Source organism: Colius striatus, chromosome 8 (genome assembly GCF_028858725.1).
Source record: "Colius striatus isolate bColStr4 chromosome 8, bColStr4.1.hap1, whole genome shotgun sequence".
Classification (NCBI taxonomy): domain Eukaryota; kingdom Metazoa; phylum Chordata; class Aves; order Coliiformes; family Coliidae; genus Colius; species Colius striatus.
In genome coordinates this window covers 38,346,685-38,367,682 of record NC_084766.1, presented here as the reverse complement: position 1 = coordinate 38,367,682, position 20,998 = coordinate 38,346,685, and the positions used below count along the sequence as shown (strand labels likewise).

Sequence of the window (20,998 nt, the reverse complement as noted above, 5' to 3'; positions counted from 1 at the left end):
AGATATATGGACATATACTGTATATGATACAGAATGTTCTACATAATGCCTTCTGGAACACGTACAGGACACTGTTCTGATAATGTTTAGTGTAACAAATTAAATTAATCCCTGTGGGTGGCTACTGTGCTGCAGCAGAGACTTACACCACTTACTCTGTAAAACAGTTTGGTGCATTAGCAACAGAAAGTTTGGTCATTACCTGACATGGTTGCACAAGACAACGTCGGCATGAAGAGAAGTTCTTAACATCCTCAGTAAGAAAAGTATAAACTGCAGATATTAATGAAAGGAAGGCCTTTTTTTGAGACTTGAAAATTAGGATGATGGGTCATCTTTATTCCATCTTTATTTTAGCTTTTTGGCTGAAGTACACTTTGTGTCATTTGAGGGCTAAAGTGTGCACCAGAGGTGAGGCTGGGTCTGGGTCACTCCCCTGCCCGTTTCTTGTCCTGCAGGAGTCACCAGCCCTTCTATGTCACTTCTCAACCTTAGAAAAATCTTCCAAGGCCCAGACTAGACTTTTCTTGCTACGATTTAGGACTGCTGCTTCTTTTTCTGTCCAGTAGGAGCATGAAAAACAGATTAATCCCTTGTTGTCAGCAGCCCTTGTGCATATTTGTAGATCATGACCTTTAGGATCGAGTCCAACCAGAAGAAGCAGTTGGTGGTAAGAGACTAGAGATGCTGCTTCCCTCTTTAGGGGAGGCCACTCCATGCTCTGAAGATGAATGTGATGCAGATTCTGTGCCAACGAGCCCGGGGAGTGAGTCAGGGATGTGGAAACTTTACCGGAACCTGTTCCCTTTGCAAAGTATGGCTTCAGAGGGAGTGGGTGCCCAGCCATCACCCAGCGCTCCGCTGCCCCTCACCCCGCACCCGCGGGCTGTTCCCGGTGACGGGCAGCGCTGCCCGAGCGCTCCCAACGCTGCGGCTCCGGCTGTGCTGTCACTGCACTCGGCATCACTGCCGCTCGCTGGGCTGCTCGAGAAGAGCAGCGCACAGCGCCGGGCTCTCCGCGAGGCAGCCAGCCCCTCGTTCCTGCCGTCACTTCTCCCTCCTGCTGTCACCTCTCGTCCCAGCTGTCACCTCTCCCCTGCCAGGCTGTGTCCCGGGAACATCGATGTTGGACCACGATGAGCCTCTTGCTTGTCACAAACTTGCTGCACACACAGCCTGGCAAACTCCCAAGCACTTCCCCAGGTCCAGGCAGGGAGGGAATAATCATTTTTATTACCACTTTTAAATTGCAGGGAGAGAAGGAGAAGGAAAAAAGCAGCTGATGCTTGTATGAGCATCCTTCAGCCAGGCAAGGAGGTGCGTGTCTGTCAGATGAGAAACTCTCCTCTGAACCCCACTGACCCACGTGAGCTGGGAGTTTGCAGCCGTGTTACATTCACAGACTTTCCCATCTAATATTAGGACAGTATTTTAGTAAGATCACCCACTGGTAAGAATCACGGTGATTTTGGCCTATGTTGATGTTGTTTTCAGTCCTTTACAGACCAATATTGCATTTAAAGCAGACTATTCAAGGACCACTGCGTTTCACAGGAAACAACTCATCTGTGGGGTTTTTTCCTTGTCATTGTCATGTTTCTGTTTCCCTGTTAGTTACAGTCACCAGGATGTCATTTTTGAGTTTAATAAATAGCTAGGCACGAAACCATTTAGAAATTATGTTCTTTGTACCTGATTTCTGTCACTTTGTGGATTACTCGAGTGTGTATTTATCAGATCCTTCTGAGGATAACTGTAAGCAATGGATTTCCCTGCTCCTGTCTCTATCCTCAGACCATAATAATTCGATTTCAAAACTTCTTGTGAATCACACTTTCACTAAGGTTATTCACTGCCCCAGGAGACCCAATCCCTCTGCACAGCAAATGCGGTTACAGAGGCTGAGGAGGAAAGATTAATTTGTGAGCCCTTTGACTTTCTGCTGTGCAGCCCCTGGTTTGCCCACGTACAGCTGCGTGATCACTGCTGAACTCAGGCCGGGGCAGCCGTGCATTTGCCTTTTCCCCCCGTCTCTCCCCTCGCCAGCACGTGCCGTGCTGCTGTGATGGAGAGCTGGAGCAGCACTGAGGCTTCAGCACAGCAATTTTTTAAAGCAATTACTGTAAAATGTAAAATTGAAGCATTCATATGTTCTGTGAACTCAGGCTCAGCCCATTTTACTGTTATTAATTCCTGTAATTTTCTTGCTGGAGAGGCTGGAAGCTGCGATGCCGTCAGCAGCTGACGAGGCTTGCTCAGCTCCTCTCAGCCACGGGAAGCTGAAGGAGGAGAAGGCAAGAGAAAACGGCCCACGGGTTGCGAGCAAACAAGTTGCTCCCCCTGGGACCACTTGAGCTGGGCTGGAGAAGGGAGCTGCTCTCAGGAATCTGCAGAGGGGCGCGGTGCTTGTTTTCCCTCAAAATCATTACACTTAGTATGACGGTTCCCTCCAAGCTGCTCGAGGTTACTTGTGACCAAGTGTCTGAAGCTTAATGTTTAATGAGGAGCTACCGATGGATTCTTCCAGGGCCCGGTGGGGGCAGAGGGCAGTGTGGGAGACTGCTGGTGCTGACCTGGGCAGTGGGACTGTTCCCTCGCCAGCAGCACCCGCAGAGGTCAGCGCTGCGCTGGGCACCTGCTTCCCAAAACGCCCTCGGCGTCACGGGCAGAGCTAGCGGGCTCCTCTCCCTCGGCATATGAGGGAATTCGGGCTATTTCTACCCAAGAAAGGGGTAGGCGTTTGGGCGCGCTGCTGCCGCCGATGCCCCAGGGAAGCCGCCTGCTCTCCGTGCCACACGCAGCGCGGGCAGGGGCAGCCGGCGGGGCCGGCCCGGGCGTCCTCCGCGATGCCACGCGTCTCCCCGACACCCCGCGGTCCTGCGGCGCCGCTCCCCGCCGGGATGCTGGAATCCGCCCCGAGGCAGGAGAGATGCTTCCCGGGGGCTGAGGAAGCCCCGAGCCGCCCGGTGCTGCTGAAGCACCTTAAAGCCATTCGCTGCCCAAAAAGCCGTTTCCCCCTCCGCGGCCGCAGCAGCAGCAGCGGCAGCGGCAGCAGCTCCCCTCGGGCGGGGGGCGGCCCGGCCCGGCCCGGCCGTTCCCGCTGCCCCCCCGCCCGGGGCGGCCCCAGCGCGGCCCCCGCCCCCCGCCCCCCGCCCGCGCGGGCGGAGCCTCTCCCGAAGTGGAGTTTCACTCGGCGGCGGCGTCGGTGGCGGTGCGAGCGCGGGGCGGCCGGGCTCCGCCGCGCTCCGGGCCATGCAGGATGCTGCCGCCTCCCGCCGCTTCGCGCCCGCCGCCGCTGCTCTGGCCGCCCCCCGCCGCCGCCGAGCCCCCGTGGGCCTGGGTGGTCCCGGCCGCCGCGGGGCTGCTCAGGGTCGGCGCTGCCGCCGGGGCTCCCCCCCCGCCCCCGCCGCCGCTGCTGCTCCCGGCGCCGCCGCCCCCCGCCGCGCTCCTGCGGGCGGCCCCGGGCTGGCGCCTGCCCGCCGACCCGCTGCTGCCGCTGCTCGCCGCCGCCGACCAGCGCGCTGCCGGGCTGCTCCACGGACAGGTACGGCCGGCTCGCACCGCGCCAGGGGCGGCCGGGGACCCAGCTCCCCGCCGCCGCTGCCTGGAGCCCATCGCCGCTCCGGGGGATGGAGCCTCCGGCTGCGCGGCGCCGGCGGCCGCTCGCCCGTGGGAGTGGGCGCGACGGGTCCCCGCGGAGCCGCGCGGGGGATGGGGAGGGTCTGTGGGCTCCGCTCTGGCGCGCGGCCCCGCCGGCCCCCATCCCCGGGGTCTCCGGAGGGCGCTCGGGGCTGTGCGGCTCGGCTCCGCCACCCGGCAAGCGCCGGCTGCAGGATGCGCTTTCTGCCAAAAGCCCCCCGAAAGGCAGAAATGCTCCGGCAGCGCCCGCACAGTCATCGGTAACGTCAAGCGTTCGGTGTTTTTGCATATTCATAAGGACTAAAGTTTTGAGTCGTGTCAGCTGAGCCAGTCTGTCTCGTCAGTGCTTTTCCCTGATGAACGTTTCAATTATTAATTGCTGCCGTAAGGCTGCTCGAAACACTGAAGCGTTTCGGCCGGAGCGCGGGTCCTGGTACAGCGGAGCGGTCGGAAGCCGTCCTCGTAGTTTTGCCTTCTCTTTATGGGTTTTTTTTTACTAGATAGAAGTAGAAATAAAGCCCCATGGTGCCCACTCGGTTTCGCGGGATGATTTGCAGCCGTTTTGAGCACGAGCGTCTCTGGCGGTTTGGGAGCAGAGCGAGTGGGAGGGAGAAAACAGGTAGTGCTGGGGCTAATGAGACAGGAGCATCAATTATTCCCCAGCGCGAGACCACTTAAACGGCAGAGGTGGTTTTACTGTGGGAACCTATTTGCCAAGCGAATTTAAGTCCAGAGAAAATACGTTTCCGACGTTTGCTTGTTGTTTGCCTTGAGATGGATTAAAAAAACCCCTAAGTGATGTTTCCCTTTTGTATGTGAGATTCTGTTTGAGCGGAGAGAAACCCAGCTTCCCGGGTGACTAGCAGCCATTAGGCAAGCCGTGCCTTCCTGCCAGGCTCCTGATTCCTGCCTTGCTGAAGCAGTTTATAATGTCAGTGCCGTGTGTCACCCCCTGTTTAATGCTTAAAAACCCACAGATGGTAGTTGGAACGAAGAGCCGTGTTTGAAATGTTCTGTACTTGTCTTTTATGTGATAAGGAAACCATGAGAAGCATCAGTTTACCGAGGGGAAAATCCTTTTGTTAACTTTCCCTCTTGTTTTTTTTTTCCCCCCGCTAAGTGGATATTTGGAGCTCACTCCCCTGTCGTAGGATTCTCACCTTCCTCCAGCGTGGAGTTTGTTCCCGTTTTCCCGCCCGTGTACACGACGGTTCCTCCTCACGCTGGGAAAAACTGGGTTGATAAAAGGCTGCCCAACTGCAAAGTAAGTGGCTGTGCCATGCTGAAATATTTTTCAGGCTAAAGTGTATAAGCTGAAAATTGTTCTGGGTTTTGTGAAGGTGTGTGAAGGGTCAGTAGTCAGCAACCCCCTGCAGAGGAGGGAACTGTTAAGAGACAGTTCCTGGAGGAGGCCAAGCTGCAGATCTTCTCTTTCTGGAAGTTTAAAATGTCTTTAATGATTATCTTTATGATGCTGGATGTTTTCATTTTACGATGGGATGCAATTATGAGAGTTTCCCATTTTTTTCTTCTTGATGCCTCCACTGTCTCTGCCCAGGTTGGTGCCACGGGCAGGGCTGCGAGCAGCCTCACCACGGGCACCGCCCCGGCCCTGGGGTGGTACTGCAGTCCTGCACCCACAGTTATCTACCTCTGTACATTTACCTCACAGAATCATTACAAATACCCTGTTTCCCTCCCGCCCCTCCATCTCTCCAATTCGGAAGGCAACTGGAGTCTTTCAATTGCTGATGGGCTTGCTCTGAGTGGCTGTATCTGGGACACAAATGCCTTCAGCTATTGCTTTCTTCCTGTGATTCTGCATCAGCTGCTCAGTCATCTTAGAAGACAATTAATTTTTAAGATCAGCTAAACTCAGCCTATGACACTGAGGGAACAGGAATCAATATGGTTTTGCAAGTTTGTCCCCAACTTGAGGTACCACCTGTGTTGAAGGACTGAGTAAAAAATACTTTATTCCCACTTTTACTTCTGGATGTCATATATTAACCCTTAATATTCTTTCATTTATTGATTTTTGGGCAGATATACCTGAATAATGCATTTGCTGTGGACTCAGCCTGGATCCATCCTGAGGAATCGAGATTCTTCCAGGGAAATGAGAAACCTCTGCTAATGACAAATCAAGTAGCTATGGCTATAGCCAGGCCAGCTGCTGCCTCCAGGCCTCTTCCCACAGTCGTGTTGGCACCTCAGCTGATACCAGGTCCGTAGGACATAAATAATGAAGTGCTTACCTCTTTTCTTTTAAATGCATCTCCGAGAGCTGCATAAGCCATTCTCTAAAGGCAGGCTTTCATTCCGTTCAGCTGAAAGTCTCCCGCTTGATCTGAACCTTGATGGCAAAGTGTGTTTCATCCTCTACGTTACTGTTAAAGAAAGAAAAGAACATGTGTAACTGTAGAAGATTGTAACGGATTATTTCCTTACTGGTCGTTGACCTCTGGCATGAAGGGGCCAGCCACTCCCAACACCCTTGGTTTATTTTCAAGCCAGAAATTGCCAGTATAGACCATGTATCATTCTCCTACTGGCTGCTGATTTTAAGGATTTGGGGTGGTCTGTGTAGGCAGCTAGCAGGAGAGGAGAGCAATTGGTCCCTCATCTCATTAAGAGTCGGTTATGCGCAATGATATTTGTGAAATAAATTCCATTAATCTGCATAACTCAGGTACATCACAGCTGTTGACAGAAGAGCTGAGCTTTGTACTGTGAGAAGAAGAAAAAATACACTGCAGTAAAGCTGAATCTCTCCATTTTGGTGCTACAGTTCTGATTTAAAATAGTAGTTATTTGATAGAGAAGTGAAATGCTGCTGGTATTTAAACCCATGACATTCATTCTTAAATTGAGAGTTAGGCTGTTCTTAATGGCTTGTTGTCAGCTGCTACTTTCCTGAGTCAAAGGTATTGTCTGTTGGGTTGAGGGCAGAGCCCTCTTGCCTGGGTCTTTGCCCTGTGAAGAGCTTCTTCCTTTGCAGCTGTACAGCACGTGCGAAGTTTCCACGTATTTTGCCACCAGAGATTCAGTGAGCTATGGGTCTGGAAGCGCTCCTCGCTCTCTGCGTTCATTTGCCAGACTGATTAATTAGCAGTGAATATTGCTCTGTATTGAAACATGTTGAGGCACTGGAGCCAGTTCCATGTTTGGATCTTTTAGTGAGCTGTTGCAGGAAAGCTGCCTTCTCCTGCCAGAACCAATGATGCTCAGCTGGAACACTTGCTGCTGTGGGACACCTTGGTGCTTGCCCCCCTAGGCACCAAGGGGATGGGCAAGCTGTGTTCCCAGGCAGGTCCCAGCATAGTTTTAAGGACAGGGGAGGGGGTGAGAGAGGTGTTCTGTGCCAGAGAGCAACAGCCTGGTGTTTGTTTTTGTGTGTTTGAAACATGTTGGTATTTTGCACATGCACAAGCATCTTCTATCACATACTATAGTTCAGACATAGAGCAGGAATGAACCTGGCAGTGGGTCAGGGAACAGATCAGGGGGCCTTCCTGGCCTGATGCCTTGTCAGTGGTCTGTAAGGAGCACAGAGAGAAGGTTATTTTCTTCCTGCTGGTCAATATATGCACACACAACCTGTTGGCAGCATGCTCAGCGTTGACTGCCACCTCTTCAGAACCCCCCTGAGCTCCTGTGCAGGTGGGAGAGGTGCCGGGAGGAGCACCAAGAGCCCCAGCCATCTATCTAAATCTTCCTGTCTCTCTTGAAGTCTTATTTCTGGTGGATATGATGGGTGCTAATCCCGGAACACCCCCAGGCACGTGTGAGCCCCAGAGCTCGTGCAGGGAAGTGTGGGCAGCATTGCTGCGGGGTGGCATTGCCGCTGCCCCACAGCCATCATCAGAAGCTGCTTCTGGGAAGTGTCATGGCAGCACTTGAAGTATTTCCTATATAATCTTTACACCTAATATGAAGAGTAATAAAAATACCAGGAGCAAATTGCTTAGTTAAGTGGTTTATACGGAGAAGTTAATAAGCATTTAGCGGGCTGCAGGGCTGTGCTCATTCTGCAAGCCCGTCTTACGGCAGGTTTGCCTTCCACACTTATCAGTAATGGTATAATTGTTTTCTCAACCTATCAGCAACGTTGCAACGATAAAGGGACGGGGCATTGGAGTTTGGCGAGTGGTAATGCACGTAATTTAACAGCTGTGAGCTCCAGCTACTAGAAGGTGTTATTTTCTGTCAGAAGAAGGAAGCAGCTATTATTCTCGCACATATTGCGAAACATGAATTTATGTACTTACCATTCTGTGTGTCTAAAGTGAATAGTGACATTTTATTTTCTCACCTTAGAATGATAGCTTGTTTTATGTCTACTGGATGCTTCATTTTCTGAGAAAGGCAGGGTCTAGATGCTTTTGCAGAGAAAGGATTTTTGCCTCTTCCTTTGTGCTCTCTGCTATGTGGCCACAGTCAGGGCTGGCTTAGTCCCCAGTCGGGTGGGCATCTGGTTCCCATCTGAGCATTTCCTATATGGTCTGTGGCTGTTGGATGTGGGATGAGAGGGCACTGACCCTTGGTGGTAAAAGCTGTAGTCCTCTGGTACATGAGATACTGTTATTGATGCCATTTGAAATGTTTGAAGGTGGGTTCTTGCAGTTTGCCATTCCTGACTCTCGAGCATCACTTGCCATGGCCCCTTGAAGAGGATGTTATGGTATGTTCAAGAAGGTTTTCCTAGGAAACCTTGGAGAAGCAGCCCACTGTGAGGGAAGAGGAAGGAGATAGGGATGGAGGCATGTTGTCATCTCTTCCACAGCCCACCCGAGCAAGACCCATGGCAGACTGCTGCTCTGGCAATGGCTGGGCGGTGAGGGGAGTGAAGGAAGCATCCCCATCAAGGTCAAAAATTGAATGATTTTTAGGAAGCTGAGGTGGTGGCCTTTGAGTTATAGCCCTTGGAACCTGTATTTGCCTCTGGCTTGCTGGAGGGTGACTACACAATGCACGGTTAGCAAGTCAGTATCTCCTCTAATTGTGGACATGGTCCCATATTGTACAAGCTTCAGCATTTGCAAGGGCTGAAAGCTTGTGGGGGGCTCTGAAAACCCCAGTGCAATGCTGATCTAATAGGATGTGGGCATTCCAGTAGAACCAGTAATACAATGACCATTACTGGGCTCCTTACTGAAGACCATAACACTCTGCAGCTCATTTCAGACTGTCATGCTCCAAGCAGTTTGTCAGGAATTCTGTAGGGACACTCTCAGCCTGCAGTGAGGACCTCCCGTCCACACCTGAACCAAGTCCTGGCCAGGGCCCGTGCTGCAAGCACATGGAAACAGAGGTGGCTCCTGTAAATCCTGCCAATGGCTTATTGAATAAATCCCCCCAGAGTTTCTAGGGGTTAAAGTTGTGGGCAGTTCCTCTGTTTGGAGGCTTGCATAACCTTGAATGCAGAGTGTTTGTAATTACAGGAGCATCAGCAAGGTTGTTGGGTAAATGGAGTCTAGGTGCTGTCTTCTGCAGTTCTACTGAGAGCAAAGGAAAACCTAACAGCATTGAACATCTGTTTTGTTTTAAAATTGTTCCACAATCCTCAAAGGGAGGGTTTTTTTTAATGCACATTTCAAGGTAAATGGCATTTTCTGACTGATCTCGACTGCTGCACTGGCCCTGCTGCCATGGATGCCAGCTGCATTCACAGTCAGGACAAGGGCAGAAGAAGGCATTCTGGCAAACCCATTTGTTTTCTATATCGCTCGCAGGTGATGAAGACAATACCAGAGGGCAGTGCATCATGGCATATGCCACAGGACCACTCTCTCTGTGGGGATGCAGGAAGTGGGGTACAAATCACAAACTTTGTGTAGAGAGGTGGTGGAGTCCTCATCACTGAGGATACTTAAGAGGTGCATAGATGAAATGCTGAGGGATGTGGGTTAGTGGTGGGCTTGGCAGTGTGAGGGGAGGGGTTGGACTGCAGCAGTTTAAAGGTCTTTTCCAACCATAATGATTCTATGATGCTGTGCTAGAAGACACAATAGAAACAGGTCCTCTTCTACTCTTGTGCATGGGTAAGAGCAGGTAGATATCTGGCAGTCATGTGTCACCCTTTCTGACGGCTTAGTCACCCATTTCTGGTGTCTTTGCTGTGTTTCTCCACCACTGGGGAATAACCTCTTCCTTGCTTTCTTCAGTTGCTTCATGTTAAAGTGCGCTGTCCAGCTCTGATGTTTCTTCCTAATCTATTTACTTGAGCAGAACTGGAGGACTGGGGAAGCACATTGAAATGGGGTTTGTTGGCAGACAGGTGTTACCTTGCTCCCCAGGATGTGGCATGACTGGGCAAAACCAGATTTGGGGAAACCATCGTTACTAGAGAGAACAAATGCTGCTTTTTTTCCCCTCAAGGGTATATTGATGATACTCATTTACTGCTATTTTCAAGGCATTTGACTCTTGTAGATCATGTAAATGTGGGGTAATTCATGATGATTCTTAAAAAACAACCCCAACCTTTCAAGAAGTTTGTGGAAATAAAGCAAAATGTGTTTTGTTTCTGAGAAGAACTTGTCTGTAGCTTCCCTGAGTGCAGATGAAAGTCCCCATCTCTCAACGAGGCACATCCTGGGCCAGCTTCCAGTTGCTTCGGCATATCACGTGTTGTGTTAGAGATTGATAAATTGCTGAGACCATTGTTGAGGGGAGAGCAATGCAGGAGAGTGGGCTTGGTGACCCCCAGACACCTTGTCTGTGCTCTCCTCTCAAGTATTAACAATTATAGGGCTAGTCCTTTCTTCATGGAATTATTTAGCAGGAGAGAGCGAGAGAGAACTTCATCAAAGGCGGGGAAATCACCGAAACTTCTCTTTCAACTGACTGATGAAACTTTAATAAGGGGATTGATGAAACTTTAATAAGGAAGTCCTGCTTCAGGAGTGTTACTCATCTGTGCTGGTGGAAGACTTCGGCTATCCAAGCTACTAAGGCTTACATTATTTTGCTGCTTTCCTGAGCTCTTTGGGGAAATTGCATCTTCTCCTCTGAAATAAAAGACTCAAATGACAAGCAAACAACCTTTTCTGCTCATGTGCCCTGTAGGAAGCCAGCAGAAAAGTGATTTTTCTCTGCAACGTTAGTTTTCACAAGAGTTACACAAGGTGTTTTGTGGATTTTTCCCGACTGCAGACAGCTGGGATTAGGAGCGAGTGCAGGCTCCTGGAGGCCAGGAGTTTAACCTAACCTAAGGGTCTGTGCCAGTCCTTCGGTGAATAAACAATAAACTTGTATTTAACAGCTGGATGAGGCAGAGGCTGATACATTTTTTTTCCTCTCTCATTCCCACTGTGGCTCTGACAGAATCACATGGGTTTTGTTCCTCTGTGGTCAAATAATCAAAGCTTCAATAACTGTGAGGGTTTTTTTCTACCTGTGCACCCGCTAATTAGTGCAAATGCAAATGTTAAATGAATTCTTCTTGGCATTGACAAATCCTGTAGAAATAATAGTAGGCTTTGTGTGATGCTCGCTGAAAATATTTGACTTCTGTTGTGCTAATGCAGAGCTTATTTTGTTGGCAAATAATTGTTTATAAAGAGTTACAAGCAAAGCTGCCAATAGTTTGTCTAATAGATAGCCTCAGGAGCACCAATTAGCTGCAACCAGAGCAGGTTGCTGTCCAAATTCCACTGACCAACTCTTTGCCCATGCCAGGTGGGAGCAGTATTTAGCATCTAAAAAATCAAAGCTTTTTAGGTGTCTGAAGCCAGAGCAAGATGGAGAAGCCTGGCTGTAGTATCTGGAATATGTAGCTGTGCCAGGGAATGTGATCTTCAGTGGGCTTGCTCAGCTCAGTTGTCTTGCCTGGAGCAGTGGTGTTGCAGAGGGGCTGTGTCGCCCACCCCCATGGTCAGCCTTTCCGTGGCCACTGCCTGATTCCTGGATTGATGGAGGTGTGCACAGGGAATGGAATCCTGCAGCCTCACAGGGTGCCTGAAGTGAGGAGTCTGATGGAATAGCTATTTTCACTTTTTTTTTGCAGAGCTACAGTTGGCTCTTAGTGCCTGAAGGATTTCCACATCAACTGAAAACATTTGCTAAATGACATAATAAGCTAATGATTGCTTAATTTTTGAATACATAGCTGGGTGTAGAGGGAGTAACAGCTGGTGTTTGTCAAATTAGGTTCTCTCCTTAAGATTTTTACTACTCATTTTCTTGTTTATTTACCATATTTAGCCAAGATTGAGCTCTGTAGGTCTTCCCCACAAGCTCATTAGATTTAAAGGTAAACATTACACAGTCTATAGTGCACTTGAGCTTTGCTTTGGGGGACTTCAGCCTTCCTGTGCAAAACCATGGGCAGCTTCCTGTGTGTTTTCAAGATGAGGGATGGTAGCACAGAAAAGTCATAAAACTTGGGTATTTGTGTGCATAATGCAGGAGAATAGCCAGGCAGCTTACGGGGACGTTGGATGGTTAATACAGCGAGTAACAAGGACGTTCACGTTTGGATTCAGGTAACTTACATTTAGGAAAATTTAAAATTAAGGCAGTCATGCATCGTGGTGAAGCTGTGGGAGCTGAGCAGAATGCCGACTGGTGCCTTCAAATATTTGACTTTTTTATTGATTTTTTTTTTCATTTAATTTTAATAACTCTGCAGGGTTTGTACATGACTCACTGCCGTCCTCTCCCTCTAGGTTACAGTGGTATGTTCACATATATGAGGGCTTAATATCCAAAAATGCACCAACCGTGAGCTAGGACTTTAATAATGATTAGGGGAGAGGCTTAGAAAATGTATTGTAGAACATATTTTACACAAAAAAGTTCCATTTAAACATAAGAAAAAGCTATTTCACTGTGAGGATGACAGAGCACTGGCCCAGGCTGCCCAGGGAGGGTGTGGGGGCTCCTTCCTTGGAGGTCTTCAAGACCTGCCTGGACATGTTCCTATGTGATCTGATCTAGGTGACCCTGCTTCTGCAGGGGGGTTGGACTGGATGATCTCTAGAGGTCCCTTCCAACTCCTACCATTCTGTGATATTCAAAATGGAGCATCTCTCTAAGGGGGACATGGAGACAGCGTGGGAAATGCAGCTAACCTTTGTTCCGTCTGGCGTTGGAATTCAGAGTGCTGAAAACATCATCTGACATAAATCCATTGGTTTCCAGGTCAAAATAACATGGGTTGTGTTTCACCCTCCCACAGGTGGTTGCCAGAACAGCCTGAAACCGGTCGGCGGCAATCAGGCCCTGGCGCTGGCCGCCATGGTGTCGGTGGAGGCCGAAGTGCCGCAGGGCCTGTCGGGGCCCGGCGTCCAGCCCTGCCACGTCCTCACCTTGTCCCCCATCAAAATTCCCGTTCTGGCTTCGCCTTTTCCAGGTAAGGACGCTAATGAGCAGCTGTTTATGTTCAGTTTGCGACAGAGAGAAGCTCTGAGCGTGAGTATTGGCTGCTGTGGTGGATACTCGGGGTTATGGGCGGCATCGCTCTCATCTGGGATTAAAGTTACTTTTTCTGGTGCTGCTTAGAGGCATCCTCTGAAATTGCCTGTTGAAAGCTCCATCGATATTTGACTGTTTGTTGCTGTGATGTTTGCAGGCAGTAGGAGAACTGAGCTGCATCCTCTGCCATCTTTGTGGCTTCTGGAGGAAAGTGGGGTCTCAGTGGCACCGAGTCTTTGCACCAGATCCTGGGGCTGCTGTGTTGGCAGTTGGAAGTTATCTCCTTGATGTACAACAATACTCAGTTAAGGTTTAGGTAGATGATTTGAGTGTTTATAAATCGCTGTCAGAGCGTAGCCATCATTTGGTGCTTTTTCCGGTAGGTTTAGATGTGGTTGCACCCTGGAAAAATGCTGTTTTCTTACTTTGACTTTGTGTGATGGCCATCTGAATTATGGCAGCTGGGGAGGTGCTGCGGCATCCCCGACTCACTGGGGAGGTCTGGCTGACCTAAAGTCTTCAGGGCAGTTTTTGAAACTGTTTGAATGCTTAAGGCTATATTTGAGAAGCGTTATGCAGCAATTAGGTTGAATATTCAAATCAGGGTGCATTTTCCATCCTTTTGGTAGTTGAAGTGCAACACAGCGAAGTGCAGCGAGATTGAATTTTGCAGAAGATTTTTGGTATTCAGATGAAATCTTCATATGGGAAATGTATCTCAGTAATTATTGTTGCTGTTGAGCAGCCATTAGAATCACCCAGACAAATGCCTGCCGCGGGCGTGCGGCTGTGGGTTTGGGAGGCTGAAGAGCAAGCTGACCCACAGGAATGGAGGTACGAGTCTTTCAGGCTTTGTCAAGAAAGGGCAGGATGGAAATGAGGACAGAGAGCAGAATCAGTCACTGTGGTCAGGCAGGGAGTTGGTGGTGCTTCCCACCTGTGTGACCCACAGAAACCATTTTGCCTGTTGTGAACATCTTAGAGGAGAATCCAAAGGGGGAAAAAAACCCCACTCTTCATCTGTGCTGAAAGGCAGAGATTACATGCCAGATGTGTTCTTCCCTGCATTGAGATGCTCAGGCGATGTGGGAAGGAGCCAGCACAGGACTTTTGATTTACAGCTGCAGAGGTGAGCTCTGTGTGAAGTGCGTTAGACATGATCGAATATTCTAATGCTGGGAAGCTCTTCCACTTTGATAACTGGCTCAGCTCAGCAACGATAAACATGTCAGGCCATGATAATTGTTGCTTTTCTTTCCAATGAGTGTGTGATAGGCTATCAAATATCATGCTTTGAGAGCCTGAGCAATCATCCTATTATCAATCATTCACAGTAAACCACACACTTCTGGGTGTTTTCTCCTACAGAATATATAGTAGCTTTTTAGAGAAGAAAGCCTGAAAACGCCTGGTCCACGTCCAATAAACTTGAGACCGTGCTAGCCATTTTTCTCTATTAATCACCGTCTCTGGAGGGAAGGCTGGTGCCTTTGCAGAGGCTGACATAAAACACTGCTATGAAATTCCTTTTTATTGTGCTGGTGGAGAAGAGAACTCGACGGTGCTGGGTTTAGATTGTCTTTGTCAACACCAGCTGATGAAGAGCTTCCCCAGAGGGTTCAGGGCAGGCTGAGTGGAAAGGAGGGCTATGTGCCCCTTGGGGCAGGGGTGACTGGGCTGGCAGGTGCTGGCTGGCTACAGCCATGAGTGCCTGGTAAGGAATGGGTGAAGGTTTTGTAGTGCCAAGGAAGGGGGCAGGCCTTTGAGAGGTGGGAGTCACAAGGGAAACAAAGCAGGAGCAGCATCTTTAAAGCCAGTGCTGTCTGTGCACACGGGGGTGGGGGGCTGCATCCTCTGCCCAGGCCCTTGGGGCTGCAGCTGCGGTTAACATAACGTGCAGGAGAAGGGGTCAGCTGGCCAAAGGCAGCTCTGCTGATGAAAATAAATGTCTCTGTTGCCATATAAATTGATGTCTGGGAAACCATCAAGAAAGTATAATCTAATGTACAGGTAGTCCCAAGAGTGGAGCATGCTTTATAACCCCGTTGGCCTCTCACTTTAAGACATCCATGCGCTGGCGTTTATTAAGGATGACTTATTGTTCTCAAGGTAAAAATACCTCCTGGAGACAGCATCATCCGTGGGCCCTGGGGGCAGCTGTGTGTTCCTTCATCCATGCGCCATTTATGAAACAACATGGCAATTAACGAACTTCCCATATTCCCCTTGTCTAAAGCTTGGGCAAGGTGTTCACATAGTAACAATGAACTTGGGAAACAAAAGATTACATGATTTCCAGCTTCAGTCTGCACGTACATTGGTGCCTCTAAGGCTGAATGAACATTGTGTGCTTAGTTGTACGCTGTTAATTGATTATGCTGGAGATGGGTATTATAATACTGCCTTGTGCAGAGCTGTTTTCTAATCACGGTGGTTTGTTCAATCAATAATCTTTATAATTGAGTAGTTACTTTTAAGGGTGCCTTTTAATATGATTAGTTTTGCAGCCTTACAGTTCAGCTGCATGACTTGCTGCCAGCCTAATTGGTAAACTTGGTGAGTTAGTGAGAGACAGTGCATTTGTGACACAAGGTGGGCTGTGGGAGGTCTGGCACTGTGCTGCCTGGGCTGGCATCCTGGCTCTGGTGCTTTCCCTGCCTTGCAGAGGGAATTTCTTGGAGTTTCAGGTCCTGTGAGTTAAGGAGAACTGAAGTCATGCAAAATGTGATGATAGTGTCCGCAGGTTCATTTTAAATACAATTTAGTTTACATTCTGTAAAATAAAATCAGAAGTAGAGCTATCAGAGTATGGGACAGAGAATGGCTGGAAAGTCGAGGGAAGTTCTCCTCCCCTTCTCCTCTGCCCCAGTGAGGCCACATCTGGAGTGCTGTGTCCAGTTCCTGTGTCCCCTGACCAAGGGGAACCTGCTTTAGCCAGGTGCTTGGGCTGGAGTAGCTCTGCAGGGCCCTTCCAGCCCCCTCTGTTTGGGATTTGTGGGATTCTGTAATGCAAAATGAAAACACAAGCAAGGCTCTGACCACTAATGAACAGTTGAAAAACAAAGAGGCAGAGACACACAACTTTGCACTCTCTGAGGTCTCAGGTGTTTTATATCCATCTGGGTTTAGGTTGAGAGCTCACTGCCTCTGTGCTGAGACAAAATTCCAGCTCAGAGCATGGCATCACCATCCTGACCAGTCGCTACCAAATCCACAGTCCTGGGGGTGTGTGGGCTGGGAATGTTTGTTTTCTAGCCCCAAGACATTTCCTTTGGCCTGAGAGCCTGCTGTAGCCCCAGTCCCTCCAAGTACAGGATGTGAATTTTCTGCTCTTCATGCTACTGGACTTGACATTTAAACTGTTAATATCCATTCAAATCAGAAGCAATTTCAGTGTGATGGACACCGCTTGAATACACGGATATTACAAAACCTTGTCTTGGTGCCACGGGGGTGGAAATGGAATTACCATGTTCTTCTCCTTCTGTGTTTGCTTTGCTACTCATATGATTGACAACAGTCGCTTCTGATCCCTAAGAGATGGTTTGTGCTGTTGCCCTGATTCTGAGCTGCATAACCATGTCGTGCATGGGCTTAAGTTGCTGCTGAAGTCACTTTCTGGAGTTTCTGCAAGCAGAAGAGGAGGGAGCAAGAGCGTGTGATGTCCTTTTTCTCCAGTTCTACCTGCACTTGAGAGGATCCTGACTTTGGTGAATGTGTGTGGAGAACATGTGTATTGAAGTTCTTTTTTAAACCATACTTTTGTTTGGTACTAATTTCAGATAGAGCAAGTCTGTTTTTCTTAGTCACCTGAAAGGACCATTATTCCTCCCTACTCTTCAGAAACCATGTCTGTGATCCTGTTCCTTGTGGACTGGAGTGTGAGATGCCCACCAAGTGCCTGCTGTCCCGACTCCAGCTCAGGAACATCTGCGGGGATTTTGCCAATGGCTTGAATGGCTGCAGAGCCACATCTACAAATAGGGAGTGGATGTTTGATAAGACTGAAAAATCTTGACATCCTTGTGTGTGCTGTTGCAGCCCAAATGTTTACAAGCAGCAAGGATGTTATAAGCAATCCTTCTCAAAAAAACTCCCACATTTCTTTGAATATCTCTAGTCTCCATTGACTGCGATAAAGAAATGGTGTGAAAGCTTGTGAGCAACAGCAGTAAGAAGCAATTCCATGCAGGGTGGAGCCTGGAGGTCATTGGCACTGGAAGGGTCTGCCCAGATGGGTTGTCGAGTCTCCTTCTCTGGGGGCATTCAAAGCCCAGCTGGACAGGTTCCTGTGTGACCTACTCTAGGTGGCTCTGCTCTGGCAGAGGGATTGGACTGGATGATCTTCCAAGTCCCTTCCAGCTCTTGAGATTCTGTGATGCAGGGATGAGGCTGGAGCTTGGTCACACCAGGAATGTCACCCCCATCCCTCCCCCAGTCTGGTGAAGCATCACTTGCTGTTCAATTCTCTCTCCAAAGGGGTTTTGTTCCAGTGGAGGGATGATCTGTGCTGGGGACAGCCTTGTCTAGGGGATTGTGTATAGAAACTTTTCCTGGAATAAAGCTCAAGTTGCTGGGGATGGAGCTGTGTAGAAACACCACACAGTGAGAGAGATCTTAGCACAATATCTCTATCCTCACTGCTGAGCAGGGGGCCAATTGCTTTCACATCGATGAGCTGAAATGGAGAAGATTCCAGAAATGCTATTGGAGCTGTACTTTGGGGTTTTTTTATTCCTTTTTTCCTTTCTTCTTTTTTTCATTCTCTGATAGTTCTGCTCATATTATGTACCAGGCAAAATGTTCCCTTAAATATTTAATGTCAGCCTTACTGTTAACTTAGGTTTTGTGCCAGATTTAACATAAAGACTAAATAAGAGCTTTCAGAGATGCAGCTACTCAGTGAGCTGGGCTGCCTCTTCATGCTTAGTTGCTCTGCTGGTAAGGAAAAAACCCTTAATTTCCCAGCTCTATTAAGCCACATCTTTGAAGAGAGCTCTGTCTTTTAAAACCCAAAATGTGAATGTGAAGAGTAATGTGGAGTAATTGAGGTATGGGATATCTACTAGTCCCTAATACGACTTTTATGGCTACTGTATTAAGAATTGAGGCATTTATTTTCTTAGCCTCACATACGATTTCTTAATTATTTGAGTGGAAAAGGTAAGATACGAGTCTGTGGTTATGGACTCTGTAAATTAGCAGTGAGTACAAATATTAAAAAAGGCACCATCTGCCATGTGAACCATTTGCCACCTGTTCCCTTGCTTTCAGAATTAGCTAATGGCTTAAATTTAATGTTTTAGCCTGCCACAGAACAGCTGGGAAGTGACTAAGTATTTTTCCTATCAGTACCTTAACGGCCAGGCAACGTTATATGTTAAAACCAGCCCTTAACGCCAGCGTTTTGCTACATGCTCTTTCATGTGTCTGTCAGCTTGCTTCATTAGCAAATCCTGCTGATACAAACCACACTTCCACAACAACAATTACTCAGTTATTTTTTACAGTGCTTTTTGGAAGAGAAGAGGCAGCTTCTCTCCTGCAGCCAACCGCAGCAGTTTGGCTGTCTGGAAGTGGTCACAGCACTTAGTGAGGGTTCAGCACTCACCCAGGGGAAGGCAGCGTGGCAGCAGAGTTACTCCTGGGAAGCCCTCAAGCTCAGCCAAGCATCTGCCCTCCCTGGTTTCTTGCTGCTGTCGTAGGTGAGATTGAATGACCGAGGAGAGAGGAAATTTTCCTCTAAGATATAGATTTTTTTTTTCTGTGAAAGGGAATCTGAGGAATTAAGTAAGGTCAGACATCTCCAGTGCCTTCCAGTTACCTGGAGAGTTGGTCTGCTCATCTTCTCAGCACACAGCTGGTGGGGCTGGGGTAGACTAGTAAGCTGAAGGGCTGAGGAAATTTGTCTGACCTTTTCTTTCTTTTCTTAACAAGGTCAATTAAGAAGTATAATCCAAGGAGTAAATACCTGGAAAGCTTGTGCAGTTGTGAGCATTTGGATGGTTTCTCCCTGCTCTGCCTTTCCAGGCACACTCTACAGGGCTCTGTTTCTCCAGGTACTCATTCCCATCACCAGGACTGTTCACTCCATGGTGTTTTTCCTTGTGCATTAGTTATTTAAGATAGGCTGGCCATTACGTATGCCATAATTCCTAGATGTTAGGTGAGCAAGCAGTAACAATTTTGGAAAATCAGCTGAGCAAGTCCAAATACTGTAGCCAGAAGTGTGATGTTCATCAGCTCAGGAAGCTTTTTCTTTCCCCTTCCTGGATGTCCTACGTGTCTCGCAGTAAAACAGGCTTGACTTTGAATACTGAGTAGTTCTAACAAGCTTGTTGTAAATGATCTGCCCAGCTTTAATGCTGTGTAACGAAGCAAGCAAATGAATGTTTATAGTTATTAAAGTGATAACTTCCTACTCAAGCTAATATTCAGCATAAAATTACTTTTCTGTTTCATATCTCTGTTGGCACCTGCAAGAGAAGGCACGCATGTACAGTGGAGTTTCTGAGCTAGAACAATGCCACAGATCACATTTAAATGAGTATCAATTTTCTCCTCCTGTTGGACAGTAAATCCCTGCTGGAAGCTGCAAGAACTCAGCTGCCCAATTAAGACTGTCAAAGAAATGGGCTGATCGCTCCTTAGATGGTTCTTATTGTTTGTGTGGAAGTGCAGCCAGTGGTTCGGGTTATCATGACAAACATCTTGCATAAGAAGGAGAGCCAGAGCTTTTTGATATTGTATATTTTTTGCACCATCCCCACTGAAAAATGAAGTAAATCATGGAGCATTTATTGATGGAATATATGGATGGACTAAACTGACTTTATGGGTCATGGTGCAGTTAACAGTCTACACAAATAGATGGTGTCAGTCTGAGCCTATCTTATGTATCTATAGGAAAAGACATCTCTAATCCCCTTTTTCCTGCAGCATCGTTGACATGACTAAGTAGAAGCAGAGGAGAAGATGTTCTGGTGGGATAAAAATACAGTTTCAGAGAAAATGTGCTGCTATGGTACTTCATTTCATCTCTTGCAAGAATTCTATGGCCAAGTTGGTATCAGTTACAAATTAGTCCTGCTTCGTTTATGCTGTGTTCTTGGATAAACAGCTATTTTCTCTAGTGTGAACCAAAAGAAACTGGTTCAGTGTGTTGAATGTAATGTCAAGAGACTCACAATAGCGAAAACTTAATTAAATATTACATGTAGTAGTTGGACAAATGACTCAAACCCTTTCAATCTTGCCCAAATCTTTGCTTGGTAAATGTCATGGAAGTCAGACTTAATTTACTATATGTTTAACTGCTTGTTAAAACAAATAGTAGGGTTTTTGTCTTTGAAAAATGCCAGTGCACTGCTACAGAGAGAGTTTAAATCAGGTTTCATGTGTTAGTAACAGCATTTACACTGTTAAAATACCTATGGGGTGGTTTTTCACCATTCAAGAGACAAGCAAGTGGTGCAGTCCAAGGTAGTTACTGCTGCTGATGCTTGGAAGATTAATACTAATGTATCAGTTAGCAATTTTCCCAGGGGAAAGCAAAGACACTTCGAAGAATGTCGGATTGGACACGTCCTGCTCTTTCCAAAGCAAGATGGGCCTGTGGGGCCGTGGTGGGTCCCAGTGCTTCCAGCCCCCTTTGCCATGGCATGTGGAGAGTCAGCTGAAAACATGTTAGATACCACTTCTCTCCTGCTTCTCTGCTTTGCAGTTATTTGGGCAGCCTCAGGAGATTTTCATCTGTCTTGGGAGTTCTGAAATCCTGCCTTGGTGGGATGTGTGTGCCTTTACTCTCTCTTGGTCTCATGCCTAAGACGAGGGATTGTAATGGGGGAGGGGTGGTGGGATCTCTGCAGGTCTGGCTTGCTGCTCCTCGGGCTGAATTCCTCCCACCAGCAGCAAATGGAACCAGCGGGCATCTGTAGGG

At 48.1% G+C, this 20,998-nt stretch overlaps 1 protein-coding gene across 1 annotated transcript in view; it reads left to right on the top strand.

Moving 5' to 3' along the window:
• The first annotated feature begins 3,259 nt into the window (after window positions 1-3,259).
• The window catches only part of TCERG1L (transcription elongation regulator 1 like), a 72,400-nt gene continuing 54,661 nt past the window's right edge, over window positions 3,260-20,998 (top strand). Inside the window, exons 1-4 of the mRNA XM_062001695.1 lie at window positions 3,260-3,544; window positions 4,760-4,903; window positions 5,686-5,866; window positions 12,824-12,997. Coding sequence (XP_061857679.1) covers window positions 3,260-3,544; window positions 4,760-4,903; window positions 5,686-5,866; window positions 12,824-12,997 — 784 coding nt within the window. The remainder of the gene's footprint in view (window positions 3,545-4,759; window positions 4,904-5,685; window positions 5,867-12,823; window positions 12,998-20,998) is intronic.